Genomic DNA, 16,832 nt, shown 5'->3' with positions numbered 1-16,832 from the left:
GGTGGGGGGTTGGTGGGGGTGGGGGGGGGGGGTCTGTGGGGGGGACTGATTAAAACAATATTTATGGTACTATTCTGCAGTGTGGATGTCACAACTGAGAAAAACTGAAATGGTTGTGTAATTTTCCACAGACTTGATATTAGAATTGCAACTGAGGACACAAACAGAATCCACAGGGGAAATAACCTGAGTAAATAATAACATTTATGCATATAAAATAACTGTGAACCCAAATTGGAGGCCATATTTTCCGCTCTCCTGGCTCAAACTGGCTGACACCATGAGAAGTGGAGTCATCGAGCGGATGTTTCCGAATAGAACCCGCTCTGTGCACGCCGCTCGACACAAACTCCGTTCAAAAATCACTAAAAACAAAGTTTCTCTCATTATAAAAGCATAAACTTCACCAATATCACGTTATATCCGTTTTTTTAGTATTCAGTAAGATCTACTTTTTAATTCGGCACAAACCTTCTGTTAGAAAAATCAAAGTTAGAAGCGCTTTACGCCAAGCTAGCAACAACATTCACACAGGATGGCGGTGGTGAGCGTTTGTATTTTAATACGCCTATTTGGTGGTGATTAGTGAGAAAACCCTTAAGATATGTTAATTTTCATTTTACCTATAAGCCGAACTTACCAGTATAAGGTAATAACACCAAGAAGTTTTAAAAATACATTTTAGGACATATGTAATTTTAGAATAAGCCAAATAAACTCTAAATTGATTGTTTTTATAAGGACACTGGTCTCATCGAAAAACTCAACTAGAAAACGTTTAAACGTATTAAAATAATATTACATTTGCTGAAATGGGGTTTAGCAAAGGCAGCCGTCTTAACTGAGTAAATTTCACTGGTTAATATAAAATAAAATAATTAAAAACAACAGCTCTTCAGTCCGACTTGTTGCATCAACAGCAGGACAGATGTTTTAAGACAAAGGATTTAACCCCCTCCAGCTGCAGCGGAGTCTGTTATAACAGACAGAGGGGGTTTTGATTTAGAGTTGTAGTTTAAAAAAAAAAGCTTTTATAGAAATTACCCCGAGCATTCTGTTTTAGTTTTTTTTTTTAAGTGATTAAAAGAGCTGTAATTAACTGCGCGTGCGTAAAAGTAAAGTGGATGTTCGCGACCGCAAGATACTTTTTCTACTCAGTAACAGCCCATGAACTAAAACAAACTTTCGCATTTACTTTTAATTGACCTTAACGGGATATGCACAAGCAAAGATTCCGCTGAGATAAAGTAGTTCTCTCCCCCACGACACAAACCTGTGCTCATGACTCCCGACTTGCTCCTTTCTCCATGAGTAGATTCAATGGAATTGCAGGAAAATCGTTTTTTTTTCCTTCCTCCGCACCATTGTCAGAGTAAAAAAGTCTCCAGGGAGAAAACAAGCAGACCCATTGCGGTTGTTCCTTATCTAGCCAGCGGATTCGTGGATAAAGTCGAGCCACCAGTTAGTTTTTCCATTTTTCGAAGTTTTTTTTTATTTTTTTAATTTTTTTTATCCACGGTGATTTTTCCCAACAGTTTCAGCCCAAACCGGACATAACCAAACACACTTCCGGTTATGCCTTTAAAAATAAATCTATTCTTCAGGAAAATAGTTTTGACTTGTGGGGAAAATTGCGAAAATTACATACGAATAAGTAGTATTCATATTTTGATGTATGTTTTTAATAAATAAGCATGAAATCAAACGAGTTTATTTATTAACTTGTCATCAAATTACTTTGTAGGAATTAGAAAGTTTTATTTTGAATGCTGTTTCCGGTAACTTCTGGCTAACTTTTGCTAACTCTCCATTTTCTTTGCGTTTTATCCCAAACGGCTGCGTCTCGCGACCACTTTGAGGCGCTCGAATGGATACTTGTAACCGTTCGTTTCTCGCGAGGAAATGTTTAGCTGTAGGCGGACTTTGTGGGAATTGTAGTTTTAGTCCAAGTTTAGCAGTCGGCTAACTATCAACTTCCTAACCGCTCAGTCTGAACCCCCTCACCGACTACTTTAGTATGCTGACTGAGCCGCGTATTAATGGCGGAGAGCAATGACGGAGGAGTTCGACGAAGATGTGGTATTTGAGGTTAGTAAGAGCGCCGCCGTTTAAAATAAAAAAGGAAACTTGTAACTGATGCTTTGTCATACCGCTTGAGGTAAATATAGGTGCTAGGTTCATTAACAAAAAAATGCAGTACAAGCTAGCTCCTCAACTTGCCTGTTGCTATGCGCCCTTAATCCAAAACAACTCCGCATATTTGGCTTATTTCTAAACGTGTTTCTGACAAGCAGCTTTAGTGGTCATGAGAGAGACTGAGCTGCTGGGTTGTTAGTGTTTCACCATTTTTAGTAAACCGGTACCAGAGGCGGGGTGGGGATGGTTACAGCCAATGCGTCGGTTCTGAAAATTGACATCTGGGTAATGGCAACATGAGCTGCGACTCTGTGTGACAATGCATGTAAGTAGCATTTACCTGTTTGACTGGAATGTAGCCATAAAGGTTTACACATGCTTTTTGTGCAGGAATAAAATCCAGCAAAGATGGTCACAAGTTAGTTTTGGTTTCCCCTCTCAGCTAAAAAAGGGTTAGCAATTGTGAAGAACTGGGTCAGGCATCTTTTGGAGAAAATCTCTTGCCCTAGTTTATATGTATCTGATAATGATAAGGCTTTGTCGTGATACAGGAGAGAATTAAATTACATTAAAGGTAACAAAAAGCCCCAATAAAGCATTTAAAGATAGTTTTATGCAGGCATATCGCTTAATACCTCTGTGATATGGACTTGGTTGATAACATGGGAATTTGTATCTTCAGCTGACAAATACTGAAACAAAGTCTGTTACGTTTAATTCATGCATGTTAAAATCAGGATGGTTGGGATTTCAATGCAATATTCATATTGTTTCCTTCATTTGTCTGACATGGCTCTTCCACCACTGCAGCTCAATACGTTTCTCTTTCTCACTGTACCTTTGCAGAACTCCCCTCTTTTCCAATACCTTCAAGATCTAGGACATACAGACTTTGAGTCATGTCCAGTAGCGTCACAGGAGGAGGAATGTGGTGGAAAAGAGGAAGACCTCACAACTGCTGGAAAAGATCTGCAGAAAACCTCTGTGAGTTCTCGTCATCTTCCAAATAAATATAAAACAAGCTGGATGGATGGATCATATGTGAAACACAATGAACAGGGACCAGAACATGTCATGACTATAATAAATCCATCAGTAACAGCATAAGACATAAACAAACAAAAATCTCTGTTTACATCCAGGGTTGATCATTCACTCAGGCTTACAAAGATGCTGACAACAGTGTAGTTTTTGTCTTTACAGGGAAGGCTTATGAGCTGAAAATGTACATATTATTTTCTGAAAACTTGGTACTTGAATTACAATTATCAAATACTTAAATAATATTGCTTGTTAGTTATTTGTCTGGCGCAAACACTAATAATACCATTTAATCGTAAGAAAGTTAGTCAAGCTTTTTGGGGGGAGAATATTTTTTTTTTTACATTTTTTGCTCCCATGATGAACTGGAAAAATAGTCTGCAGATGAACACATACGAAATAGATCATATAATGTACAGTCCGTGGAAATTTCAGCAATAAACAAGACAACATGGATTCACAGTGGGACATCCTTTAATGTCATCCACCCTTGTTTTCTTTTTGCATCCCTGACCCTCAGCCGTGTTTGTACTAGTGTGATTGTCCTTCAGTGTCTGTTCAGTCAGACAAAAGTAATTCATCAACTTATTGCCTCCAAACACAGACACATATTGGCACAGTGGTAACTACATTTGCTGTTTACATGCCGTTTTGGTTATACGAGGTAACAGACATGAAGTTTCCGGCGCACTCATTCAGGTATTGCTTGTTTTAAAGACAAGTGCAGTTCAACTGTGCAATAGAACTAGAAAACTCCAAAACTTTGAGTAACGCACATTAATCTTTAATGATTGTAGTTTAGGGTCGTCTGTGATTCAGTCACATGATTCATCTTCCCCTCGTTAAACCTCTTCATGAAACGGGAAACGTTGTGTTTGCTCCGTTTGGAAACTTTCCGTGTGTGTGTGTGTGTCATGCTTCCTTTCTGGCTCTGTTCTAAGGGGTTCAGGAGGATAAGACATTCAAATTTGACGTTTGGGTTGTCCTTCAAGCCGTTTACTGGAGTTCAGGAAAAAATGGGAGGCAAAACTTCTTGTACCCATACCATTACCATTAACTAAGAAAGACACTGAATAATGGGACTAGAAGCTGATTGTTTATCTGTTAAGTAAATAAGCCTGACTTTACTGTTTTAGGGGTTCTATTTCTTTTTTGTTGTTCAGCTGTGAAGAATGCAAGTTTGTCTTTTAGCGAATGAATAAATAATGCTTTCCTCCTTCTCATTTACTTCTTCACTACGTCTCGCTGTCACATTAGAAGAGTTAATTCAGGTGTAATATAATGAGTTACTTCATATACCATACCACACCACAACAATGGCTGTTTAAAAAGCTTTAAACATTTGGTCTAAATATGGACTTTTCTAATTAAAATGAGACCGCAACATGAAACACAATAAATTATGGTGTAATAATGTTTTCAGAGGTTCTGAGTATGGGAATTAATGTATGTTTTCTTAACGTTTGAGATTAGTCTTGGGACAGTGTAATGTGGCTTATTGCAGGGTTTATCTTTAAGTTTTAGAGGGAGTAATGTGCAAAACATGCAGTTTAAAAGGGTTATAGTAGGTTGTTTAAAAGTGCAACATAACTTCTTTTTAATATGTCGTAAAAAAAATAAAAACATGAATTGGACAAATGTTCAGCAAGGCAATTTTTTGTATTAATTTAAGAAGAAGCCGCAACAATTTCTGCTAATCTTTGCTTTAAGATTGAACTCATGAAGGTAAAACAAAAAAAAGTTTTATTGAATTCAAAGTTGGTTACACTAATTAAGTCCATTACAACACTAGAGCTACACATTTTTATTTATAAAGGCTTTTATCTTTGAAAGGTCTTGGTTTTGATTAAATATGAATAGTGGATTTCTTTAACATGAAACAACCTGAAAGTTAACCATCAATGCAAGACAATCATGGAAACAAGATTTAAGTTTGTTTCCGTTCAGCAGTTGTGCATGTTCTGTTCTTGTTTTGTCATTTTGTGTACAAATATTAAATCACTTCTAAAGAGTTGTCCTAATTTTGCAGCAAATCAAACCCCCAGAAACATTCTGTTTATATTCATGGATATCGAGAGAAAATGCCACATTTTAGTCAATCAAAACAAATGACCATTTATCAGCGTTTGACTCCAATTGTTGAATCATAATGGGTTTTTTTCCACATTATTCAGATACGAGCATTAATGTGTGCGTCTGTGCAGAGATCTGTACGTTACTTCTCTGAAATGCAGTCAGTAAAGTCTGGATGCTGCAGCGCTTCTGAGACTGCAGCAGAATACTGATGAGCATCAATAAGACTAAACCTGGGTAGTAGCCAAATGAAAATGTACAAGCTTTGCATCATCTCTGCGTTGAGATTATCTCTCTGATATTAGAGCGAAGACTGGACCGAGTTGTGGCCTGCTTTGATAGAGCACACGTTGTTTTGATCGATGCTGTTGGAGTGACCCATTGGTAAATCAATACGTCTGCAGCCTGTAGGGTAATGACTGCTGAGCTTTAAACCAAATGAAAAAAAAAACCATACAGACATCTTGTTTTTAACATGCATTTCACAGAAGCTATGAAACAGTGTAAACAGATTAGAGTCAAATAAATCCTGTTCACAATTAGGCATTATTCTGTTAGCCTTCTCCGCGTTTCTGCGATTAAATCTGGCAGCGTTTGAACAAGTCCGGGTTTTCTTATGCATTCAGTCATTTACGTAGGTTCCTGTAAAAGAAAAGTGACCACAAGCACCGAAGATGGGATTAACGGTCCTTCGAAAAATGGCTACAACTCGACCAGTTTTACAGATTTAGAGTGAAAATGTGTTGTGGTTGTACCTGAGAATCATCTTCAGCACATTCTGTGCTCTGTATGAGATCACACATTACAAGGCTTGACCAAAGCAGCTACAACATAATTTTTTACATGAAATTATCTTCTTTTAAAACTCTGGAGTATATTCCTTTAAAGAATGCTAGGCCTTTTACTTGTTGAATCTTGCAATGACGGTATCAGATGCAGGGAGCCCACATTTTCCTCAGTTTTCGCTTTTTGTTCTGTCAACACGAAGCTCACAACACTTTTGGATTGCTATAGCGTTTTGGTCACTCTCATCCAAGTGAGCTGTGTGTAAATCAGTGGTAGGTGTCCAAAATGTTTTGGAAGCTCAGAAAGTCGAACTCACAGCAAGAACTGAGCAAAGTGTGTGCAATTTGCACAACAAAGGTGGGGGTATATAAGACCTGGGTGGTGAGTTCCTTACACATTGCACACTTTGTTGTTGCCTGAAAGCCTGTGTCTCCTGGGCTACTCCTTTTTAAGCACGAGTGAGTTTGTGCTCTTGTTTTTGGAGGAATTGGATCCAATTTATTAAAAGACGTGAGCTCTTGCGTTAGGAAGGCATTTCAGTTTGATTTGCGTACATGAAAAGTAATTTGTCAAGTTGAAATGAATATATTTATTTGTCAGTGGAGTAATTTCTCTGTAACTTACAGGGGGCGCGGTTTTGGAGACTGGTTGAGGCTTTGTGGACCTGGAGCCCTCTTCATCAGGCAGCTGAAGCTCATAAGCTGGAGCAGCAGCTGGTAGGTGGAGGACCGCTGGTGTTAGAACCAGACGTCAGGTTTTATTGTAAAAGGCGTCGCATCGTTTTATTCTTTGTTGCCACACAGGACATTGTTTTTGGACAGTACTCGGTCAGATGCATCCTGGACCAGGACGTGCTCCTGCAGGAGGATGTGGAGCTGATTGAGCTGCTAGATCCGAGCGTGCTTACCCTCAGCTCGTCGCCCTCTGGCTCCCCCAGCCGAGCGAGTACCCTGCCCAGACCGAGCCTCGTTGCCAAGCCGTCCTTATGGTATGCTATTTTTCACAAGTACTCATACAGATGCACAATAAGTGGCATGAGTACTGAAGAAGGAACAAGCCATTCAATGTGTTTTATATTAATTATTTTATTAAAAGTGACAAGTACAAATCATAAATAATGTGTGATCCAATTCAGTCCACAAGTTCCAGATTCATATCTAATCACAGTCTGTTCAGTTCGGTTACACTACAGTCAGATTCACTAACGAAATGCGAAAGCAGCAGCTCTATTCTCCATCCTGAGCAGGCGGCAGAAGAAATAACCAACTGTCCTCGTCTTTGTGTTGAAATAAAATTAAAAAAAGTTGACAAACTCCTTTTGTCGTGTTTCAGGGATGTTGCAGGGCTGGTGGGTCTGACTGCAGTGCTGCTGGGTCTCTGCTCCTCACCTGAAAGCCTGTGGTCTGTGGCCGCAGCTCCGTGGGGTCTAGTCCTTCTGGGCTGGTTGGGACTGAGGGGGGTCACGCTGTGGAGACGGGGTCGAATGCAGACTGACGTCCACACCAGGGCCACGCAGCTCCAGGCTCTGGTCCACAACAGCAAGACTCTGACAGGACTGACTCGTAAAGCCCTGCGTCTGGTGCAGGAGACCGAGGTCATCTCCAGAGGCTTCACCCTGTAAGTGTGCTCATTTCACTTAACTGTTAACAGCGTTCAAATTGTTTATCCACTTGTTTTACTGGCAGTGAATCTATCAATAGACGTTTTATTACATATTTAAAGCAGCTGCAATCTTTGGCAGACTGTTGTAAAGTGTTGTGCACGCAGAAGTGAACATAAATCAACTGAAAACTGACAAAATTGTGTTTTCTGAGAAGTACAATGTAGCTAAAAATAGACATGCAAATAAATGGCTATGGAAGAAGCTAAAACTGAGTTAAAGTTAAGAGGCAGAACACTTGCTAAAAGCTAAAATATGTCAAATGCTAGCTAGAACTCTAAAGTAGCACACTGCTTACTAAAAGTAGCTAAAGGCGAACTAAAAGGTAAAAGGAGTAAACATACATATGCAGCAGTTTGCCTTCAGGCCTAGGACTTCGCAAAAGAGATCTGTGGTCTCAGTGAGACTCGCCTGGTAAAAAAAAAAAAAAAAAAAAAAACCTAGCTAAAAGCACTCAAATTTAGCTTCAATGTAGCTAAAGGTCGGCTAAATGTAGCAAAAGGCTAACTAAGGGTTTAATGTAGCAATATACTAAAAGTAGCAGAATGATGGCTAAAGAAGACAAAAATGACAAGTTTCCTTAAGCAGATTTCATAGAGAACTTTTTTTTTTAAGGAATTGACAGTATCTCCATGTATTTCAATGGAAGCATATTTGTAAAAGAAAAAAGGACAATATTTTAAAAAAAGGTATAAAAGTTACAAAACCTAGCAGTCATAGCACTCATCTCCTGAACAATTTAAATGTTTTTGTATATGAGCGGCCCTGTGATGGACTTGCGACCCGTCCAGGGCGTACCCCGCCCCTCGCACATTGATTGCTGGACATGGGCACCAGTGACCCCCGTGACCCAAAATGGAATAAGCTGGTAAAGATAATTGATGGATGGATGGATGGATGGATGGATGGATATATGAGTGGTACCAAGAAAAATGTATCCTAGTCAAAAGTAGTTGGATTATGATAAACATACAGGAAATTAAAAAAAAAAGTTAAACAGTGGTGTAAATGCTGCTTTAACATTCACATAACAAACGTATATAAAGTCATAGGAAATAATTTTCATTGTTTTTAAGATGAGAACATTGATGGAACCGTTGTGTTTTATGGTAAATATAAATAGAGGTTGGCCTATTAGGGTTTTTCAATGACTCATATCAATATTTAGAAATCAGGACAGCCAATGGCCAATAAATAAATAATGTTGTTTGATTAGAACAGTTAAAATTAATTTACGTCAATTTACTAAATTCTAGAGGAATTTCCTCAGTCACTCGCATCTAGAAAGAAAGCCACGATAGATAGTTTATAAGAGTTTACTACCTTCCACCTTTGTTTATCTTTCTTTAAAGTTGAAATCAAAAGTTCTGATTAGCTGGTGTTATCTTTGAGTAGATCCAGGTTCTGTTTACTCTTCTTTTAAAGCTAAGCTCAGAAGCTGTTGTTTCCAGCTGTTTATTGTTGTTTCCAGCTGTTTATTGTACCTTTAGTTGTCACATCTGCGTGTTTCGTCTCCGCGTGTCGTCGTGTCTGTTGTGGTTATCAGTGTTGTGTGTGCCCCCCTGCCTCTTCAGGACGTCTCCACAGTTGAATCACATTTCACTTGTCAAGTTTGCTCGACAGGGTGAGTGCGGCCAGCTCCTTTAGCAGGGCGGGGCCGGGGGCAGTGCCACGCAGCCAGCAGCTGATCGGACTGAGAAAGGTCCTGTACCGGGCGCTCCGCACAGCCTTCAGAGCCTCACGGAGGGCCACCTGCCACATGCTCAAAGCATATCCTTTACCAGAAAAAGACAATAGTAACTCGTGTAAATCTTTAGTGCTTTTTATACACACGATTTTTGACCTTTTAAAGCTTTTAGCCACATTAACCTGTGATTTTTTTTTTTTTTACACTGAAAAATGTTCGCTACTACCTAACATCATAAATAAACCATTCAAATATGAAATGTTGAAGGGAAATGAGATTTCAGTTTTATCTTTAACGTGAACAGCTGTTATCAAGCTCCTGGATTAAAAGGAAGCTGAAATTCCCTAAATCTTCTAATGAGAGTCAGAGCTGATGCTTTAAAGTCGCATGCTTCTAAAATATGAGAAATTATTATAAACTTTAATATAAACGAACAGACTAAAGAGCATTGATCTTGATTTTAGGTGCACATGTTGTTTTTGTGTTAATTGTCTTTAACTCCTCCTAACGTTCCCTCTGAACTCTGAGATTGACAACGTGACCAACTACGTGTGTGCGGTGCCACTGAAGGATCTGGGGCTCGGTCTGGGAGTCGAGCACCTGGGTGACGAGCAGGCCCAGGAGCTGACTGACGACTACAGCCTGCCAGCCCTCAAGGTCAGACTTAAAGGGTTTAGCATTTAGGGCTTATCTAAATTAGCTGCACTTGCCAGTTTTAGCTTTATCTATAGTTTTGCTCATTATAGCATTTAGCTACAGTTTTGCTAATTTTAACTTTCAGATGGTGTTTTGCATATTTTACCTTATCTGCAGTATGGCTAGTTTTAACTTTTAGCTACTGTTTTGCTAATTTTAACTTATAGCTACCTTTCTGCTTTTGGGTTTTAGCTACTTATATTAATGTAAAAGTTTAAACTAAAGAGAGCAAAATAGCTAAAATTAGCCTAACTAATGCTAATTTTAGCTTCAGTTTGGCTTAGCCTAACTTAGTTCACATTGTTGAAATTTGTTGAAGAAAGAGTCGTTCAGCATTAACTCAAAAACAAAACTTGTTTTTCTTGTTCACCTTTGTATTTATTTAGTTTGGTACAGAAATGCAGTAAAAGCGACAGACGAAAGTACGGAAGACTTTTAGTTTTAAACTTGACCAACTTGTTGTCTTACAGATGCTGTTCCAGCTGTGGTTGGGACAAAGTTCTGAATGTTTTCGTCGGCTGGCTCTCCTTCTGTCTCCCCACCGAATCGAGGAGTCCGAGGAAGGCAGACCCAAAGGAGAAGCTTCCTCTCCTCCACCACCTCCTCCTCTGCACTGGTCCAGCGCTGCCGTCACCGAGCCCCTCCATCGCGCTCTTTCCGCCTGTCTTACAGAGGTGCAGCGCAGCTACGACTTCCACCGACACTTCGAGATGCAGCCGAGGATGATGAGCTCTGACCGGACCGGACGAGCGAGGGAGAAATGCCAAGAGCTCAACGCCCTGCACACGTCCATCCGGAGCCTGCAGCTGCACCTCAAGGCCCTGCTCAGCGAGTGAGATACATGCAAACACAGACATCCTGATCCACTCCGCACCCTCTTTAGGACCAAACGAGCTGCCTCACCCAACTAGCAAAGCTGCTAGCAGTGTAAATGTTGAAACATTAACCAAGATTTGCTTGGTTAATGTGTTCATTTTTATATTTTCACTCTAAAGAGCATTTCGTCTTCTTATATGAACAGGATGATCATCTTTGAGGATGATCTGGAGAAGCTGATGGTGTCCAAGGACCTGACGGAGCTGACATTGGAAGGGTATCGGGACTTGAACGAGCGGCTGCAGCAGCTCCAGCCACACATGCAGGCCAGCACGGGCTGCTGGGAGGACACCGTCAACCAGGTGGAGCGCATGCTCAGACGGGCCAACGGCTGTCCACGTGAGCAGGGCCAAAACCAGCACAGCTGTAGTGACTTGCACTGACTGACCAGGCTTCAAATGGTTGATGCGTCTGTTTGTTAGCTCACCGTGCTACGTCTCTGCAGGTAAGGATGGTGTGGAGCAGTGTGGCCCTGCTCTTCCTGAAGCTCCTCCACCGTCCTACCCCCTGATCCTCGACAGAGACCCTGTGCCAGATGAGATGGTAAGATCAGACCTTTTTGCGTGTTTGCCTCAAACGTTTGGCTAGATCAAAAGATTTTGTCCCACTTTCTGATCCAACCAGGAGTTGGAGGCCTACGTGTCTGACTCGGACTCTGACGGGGAAGGCAGGGACTCGTGGTTCGACATGCTGTCTCCAGAGGAGCGGGAACGGCAGCGGAGGGAGAGGGAGGAGTCTCGCCGCGTCCTGTCGGAGCTGAAAGCCGTTCTGGGTTTCCGCGCTTCCGAAGGGGAGAGGATGAAGAGGAAGCAGCTGCTGTTCAGCGACCAAGGTCTGCACCGGAGTTATTCTTGGAATGAGGCAGATTTAAACCGAAGCGTCAGACTCAGGATGACCGTTCAGAACAATCTGTGCATCGTTAGGGTTAACCCGTGCACAGCAGAGTTATGAAGTGTCATTGGGTTTTCTGTTTGTTTAAATTGAAATAATATATTTGATTAGGTTTATAAAAGAACGACCTTTAATCCATAAAGCAGGTGTCCTAAAACAAACAAGGCCTCATTTTTTTTGTTTTATTCCACTTGTTTACTTAACTATTTCTTTTTAAATGCTGACTCATATTTCACAGTTTTTTTTGCCATTTATCAAAACGATCAGCTCATTCATGAGAGCTATGAATTTTGTTGCTTGTAGCTTTTATACTTTTTTAAATATTCATGATTTACTGTACAAAATAATTTTTCCAAAATACATCGGCAATAATTCTCATAGAAACATAATCTGTGAAACAGTGCTTGCTCTGTTTTTGTATTCTTAAGCTGCTTTTAGTTTTTAGCTACCATTCTGCGACTTTAAGCTAGCCTTTTGCTACTTTTAACTTTCAGCTATCATTTTCCTTACCTTCTAGCTAGTTTTTCGCATCTTTTAGCTAGCTTTTAGATGTTTTGTACCTTTTAGCTCACATTTTGCTTCTCTTGGGTTCTAGATAGTCATTTCTATTTTAGCTATCTTTTGCTTGTAGCCAATGTTTTACATGTTTTAGCTTTTAGTTAGCGTTTTATTACTTTTAGTTAGGCTTTCACTGCTTTTAGCTAGCCTTTTTCTGCTTTAGTTTTAAGCTAGCCTTTTGCATTTTGGATCTACTTAATTTGTATTTAATGAATGGTTATGTACCACAGAGTTTAAGGTTGCTGTAATTAAACCTTTACTTAAGAAGTCTGACCTTGATTCAGAAATCCTGGCCAACTATAGACCTATATCTAATCTAGCTTTCATCTCAAAAATTCTAGAGAAAATAGTTGCAGGTCAGTTGCGTGAACATCTACAAAGAAATAATCTGTTTGAAGAGTTTCAATCAGGGTTTAGAGCTCATAGCACAGAAACAGCACTAGTAAAAGTCACTAATGATATTCTCATGGCCTCAGACAATGGACTAGTGTCTATACTGGTCCTGTTAGACCTCAGTGCTGCATTTGATACAGTTGATCACAATATTTTACTACAGAGGCTTGAATATGGTATTGGGATTACAGGAACAGCTGTAAAATGGTTTAAATCATATCTATCTGATAGATTCCAGTTTGTAAATGTAAATAATTAATCTTCTTCATACACCAAAGTTAGTCATGGAGTTCCTCAGGGCTCAGTGCTTGGGCCAATACTCTTTACTTTATATATGCTTCCATTAGGTAAAGTTATTAAACAGCATGGGATAAATTTTCATTGTTATGCTGATGACACACAATTATCTTTGTCCATTAAACCCATTGAATCCAATCAGCTACTTAGACTACAAGCATGTCTTAAAGACATAAAAACCTGGATGACCCTTAATTTTCTCCTGTTGAACACAGACAAAACTGAGGTTTTGGTTTTTGGACCTGAGCACCTTAGGAATGAATTATTCAGTCTTTCTCCCTCCTTAGATGGCATTAATCTGTCCTCCAGCTCTAATGTTAAAAATATTGGTGTTATTTTTGATCAGGACATGTCTTTTACCCCCCACATTAAAAACGTTACTAGAACTGCCTTCTTCCACCTGCGTAACATCACTAAAATTAGAAACATCTAAAAATGACGCAGAAAAACTGGTCCATGCATTTGTCACGTCTAGACTGGACTATTGCAATGGTTTATTATCTGGATGTCCAAATACTTCTTTCAAACATCTTCAGCTGATCCAAAATGCTGCTGCCAGAGTCTTAACCGGTCAAAGCAGATGGCCGCTTGTCCTGAGCCTGGTTCTGCTGGAGGTTTCTTCCTTTTAAAAGCGAGATTTTCCTTTCCACTGTTGCCACTGTGCTTGCTCAGGATGGGAGACTGCAACGAAGCCAAGATTCAACTTGTCTGCTGGATTCCTTGGATAGAGAACTTTACTAATTGGCTTTTATGTTTGTGGATGTTTCTGTAAAGTGCCCTGAGACAACTTTGTTGTGATTTGGCGCTATATAAATAAACTGAATTGAATTGAATTGCATATTTTTTAGCTTCTAGCTAGCGTTCTGTTTTAACAACACAGTTTTCATTATCAGAAGTCATTCAGCACTAGTTGTAACTCATTTTTGTAGTATTTAAAACAACTTTAATTTGTAAAGTATGAGAGAAACTGGGAACTTGCATGCTATGAAATTATTTTCCGATGCTTTTGTTAGAAAATCCACAACAATGTGGTTGAAAGTAAGAAATGTGTTGTCTCGTTAATATAAAAAAAGTTCAAGTTTGCTGTTGCTGGGCAGCACTGATGTGGATGATAAACAGGTTTTTCTGGCTTTGTGCACATTGTGTTTGAAGCCAGACCTGGTCCGGCTTCATTCAGCCGTTTGTTTCCACTGTGACTTTTTAAGGCTGTCCTCTAAACGTCTGTTAGCCTGAAGGAAAACAAAACTAATATTATTAACGTGTTCTTATTGCATTTAGAAAACGAGGTCAGAAATGTAAGTGCTGCTTTCCTGCCTCTCTTACAGCTGCTGCATCGCCTTCAGTTCTCAGTCGTGGTTCTGCTGCAGACCCACCAGGCGGTCCAAGTCCAGTGGGTTCTGCAGAATCTGGTGATAAGGAAGGAAACTACCTATCAGAACGCTCTGCAGGAAGCAGAGGGGAGGAAGGGGAAGGAAAAGATGACAGGGTGAGGCCTGACCCCTCTGCAGACCCTGTGACGGAGTTCAGCTGTGGCTCAGAGGAAAGGGAGCTGGGAGGAGCCTCGGTGTGCAGCAGAGGAGGAGGCGGAGCATCGGAGCTGCATCAGTACGACGGCGTCACGGATGAGGAAGACGACGGGGAGGGTCAGAACGGTCTGGACTGCTTCCTGGAACCCAAAGTCCCCCACGTCTCTGTGATGGACAGGCTGACAGAGATCCACGGCTCTGAGACTCTCAGCTTCAGCTCCGCCCTCGCCGCTCAGGTGGCCGCACGCTCGCACGCACTCATCAACATGGAGGAGCAGATATTCGGAGATGATGATGATGATGAGGAGGAGATCAACAGAAGGACCTCAGAGAAGGACTAAACAATAAACCCGACTGATTTAGTTGAGCAGAGACATTATTTAAGTCCGTCTTGTCTCGATGGGTCTGTGCTCCTTCTGATCTGCCTCTCATGTGGAAGTTTTTAAAACGACCCGGTCCATCCGTGAATCTGTTCGTCACCTACAATTCTTCCTGTTTAAACTCAGGTACCAGAACCACTAACACAACGCCGAGCCTCACAGTGTTGAGGCTCAAGTAGCAGAATGTTCCTCGCATTATTCAAATACAGTTTTTCTGTAAATGAAAAGAAATGTGTAATTTTTCATCTTCATGACATCTTTTTAAAAATTATTGATAAGTGTGAAGAAAACGCTACCGTCTTGAGTTACTGTAAGGAGTGGAAACAAAGTGTTCCCTGATTAGAAATATTAATTTCACTGCTGGATCTTTTGGGTTATCCACTACAAACATGTTTCAGGATCTACATAAATTTAAATTGAACAAAACTTGTGATTTTCTGCCTTTTCTACTTTTTACTGTTACAAGAGTAGAGTAGTTTTAAATAAAGATAACCAGAATTCCCTTCACATTCTAGAAGCTCGTTAACTTAACGTAACAAAAAAGTGGTAAGCAATCAAGAAATTATCAGCGGGAAACTGTTTACAGTACAGACTGTTAATGAAAATTACACTAATAAAAGATCCAGTGCAAGAACTTGAAGTAAATGTACTACAATTTGCATGTTTGTGGCTGAATAAACAAAATGTTCTGCAGTGAAATCACCAAAACAATCTATTTGAATAAGTCTGAGCAGAGTTCGGCTGATTTATTAAAGGTGCACAAGAGCAGGAGCGCTGCAGGAAGAGGAGTTGTGCTATATATATTTTTTTTAACTCATCGCTCTATTTTTGTCCAACCTCCTTTTTCTGCATCTGTCCCTGAAACTCCTAGCAGAACCTCAACTCATAATGTTATTTAGTGACGTATTTGGAATACATGTACACTAAAGAACACTGTCAGTGTTTACAGGGGTACACAGCGGAAATGTCAGGGTTTGAATAGTTTGATGTGAATGTAATTAACTTAGAAGTTAAAAACATTCAGAGGTTTGGGAATAAACACAGATATCTGCGGGCTGTGTTTAACTTGAAAAGAGCAGTCACTTTGTCCTGACCCTTTCTGCAGTTCACACATTGAAATAAAGAACCACTCTGGAAGTGTTTAATGGCGTCTTTTGTTATGTCTCACAAAACAGGGCGAAGGAACGGGTTTACTCGGTTATTCGATACGTTTTGTTGGATTTTGCCTTTGTTGGATCCACGACAGCTGCTGCCCCTCTCTAGAAAATATTTTTTTAAATGGCTAAATTGAACTGATAATTTTCTTTTACAAATATTTTTCAATTAATTTTTAAAGTAAAGGTGCTTTAAGCTATCTCCCAATGAAATCAATACTCTTATTTTTTTTAGAACCTATTTGTAAAAGTTCAAAACTTGTCATAAACCAACAAAATGTTTGTTTTTAAAGGGTTTGTATGTGTAATGGCTTTGCCACCTAGTGGTGATTTATGTCACTGCTACTGGCACTTGTGGCAAAAACACATTTTCTATTATGAAACATTAGAGACTGTATAAAATATTACTATTTGTGTACAAAGGTATCAAATTGCTGTACAAAAGTCCAGGACAACAACCCCTTATTTACATTTTGCTTCCTGGGCGCCAAATTAAATGACAATAATAATAAAACGCTCATTTTGAATGGCTTTTATCAATTTGCTCCTAACACATTTTATTGAACAACGTTTTTATCTTATTTAAAACCCTCTGCTGAATCTGCAAGTTTGACCTTGTGAGGCGTTCTGGTACACATATTAGGCTCGTATTTTTAAAAACTTGTTTTTGAAGAATTA

The 16,832-nt window shown here is 39.9% G+C and overlaps 2 protein-coding genes across 2 annotated transcripts in view; one reads left to right on the top strand and one right to left on the bottom strand.

Annotated features, from left to right (window-relative positions):
• The window catches only part of fgd6 (FYVE, RhoGEF and PH domain containing 6), a 28,423-nt gene extending 27,122 nt beyond the window's left edge, over positions 1–1,301 (bottom strand). The window contains exon 1 of the mRNA XM_037696076.1: positions 1,274–1,301. Coding sequence (XP_037552004.1) covers positions 1,274–1,283 — 10 coding nt within the window. The 5' untranslated portion in view covers positions 1,284–1,301. The remainder of the gene's footprint in view (positions 1–1,273) is intronic.
• Positions 1,302–1,942: 641 nt separating this feature from the next.
• vezt (vezatin, adherens junctions transmembrane protein) lies at positions 1,943–15,142 on the top strand. Its single transcript, XM_037696199.1, is given in 13 exon segments — positions 1,943–2,088; positions 2,983–3,120; positions 6,663–6,752; positions 6,840–7,024; positions 7,369–7,653; positions 9,320–9,466; positions 9,893–10,040; positions 10,550–10,911; positions 11,101–11,294; positions 11,401–11,498; positions 11,580–11,787; positions 14,420–15,023; positions 15,127–15,142. Coding segments are annotated over 13 exon segments (2,511 nt in total). The 5' UTR covers positions 1,943–2,052.
• The last annotated feature ends 1,690 nt before the right edge of the window (positions 15,143–16,832 follow it).

This window comes from Nematolebias whitei, chromosome 22 (assembly GCF_014905685.2).
Source record: "Nematolebias whitei isolate Nwh7 chromosome 22, NemWhi1, whole genome shotgun sequence".
Lineage (NCBI taxonomy): Eukaryota > Metazoa > Chordata > Actinopteri > Cyprinodontiformes > Rivulidae > Nematolebias > Nematolebias whitei.
The sequence above is the reverse complement of the archived record's forward strand: the minus strand, read 5'-3'. Positions and strand labels throughout refer to the sequence as shown.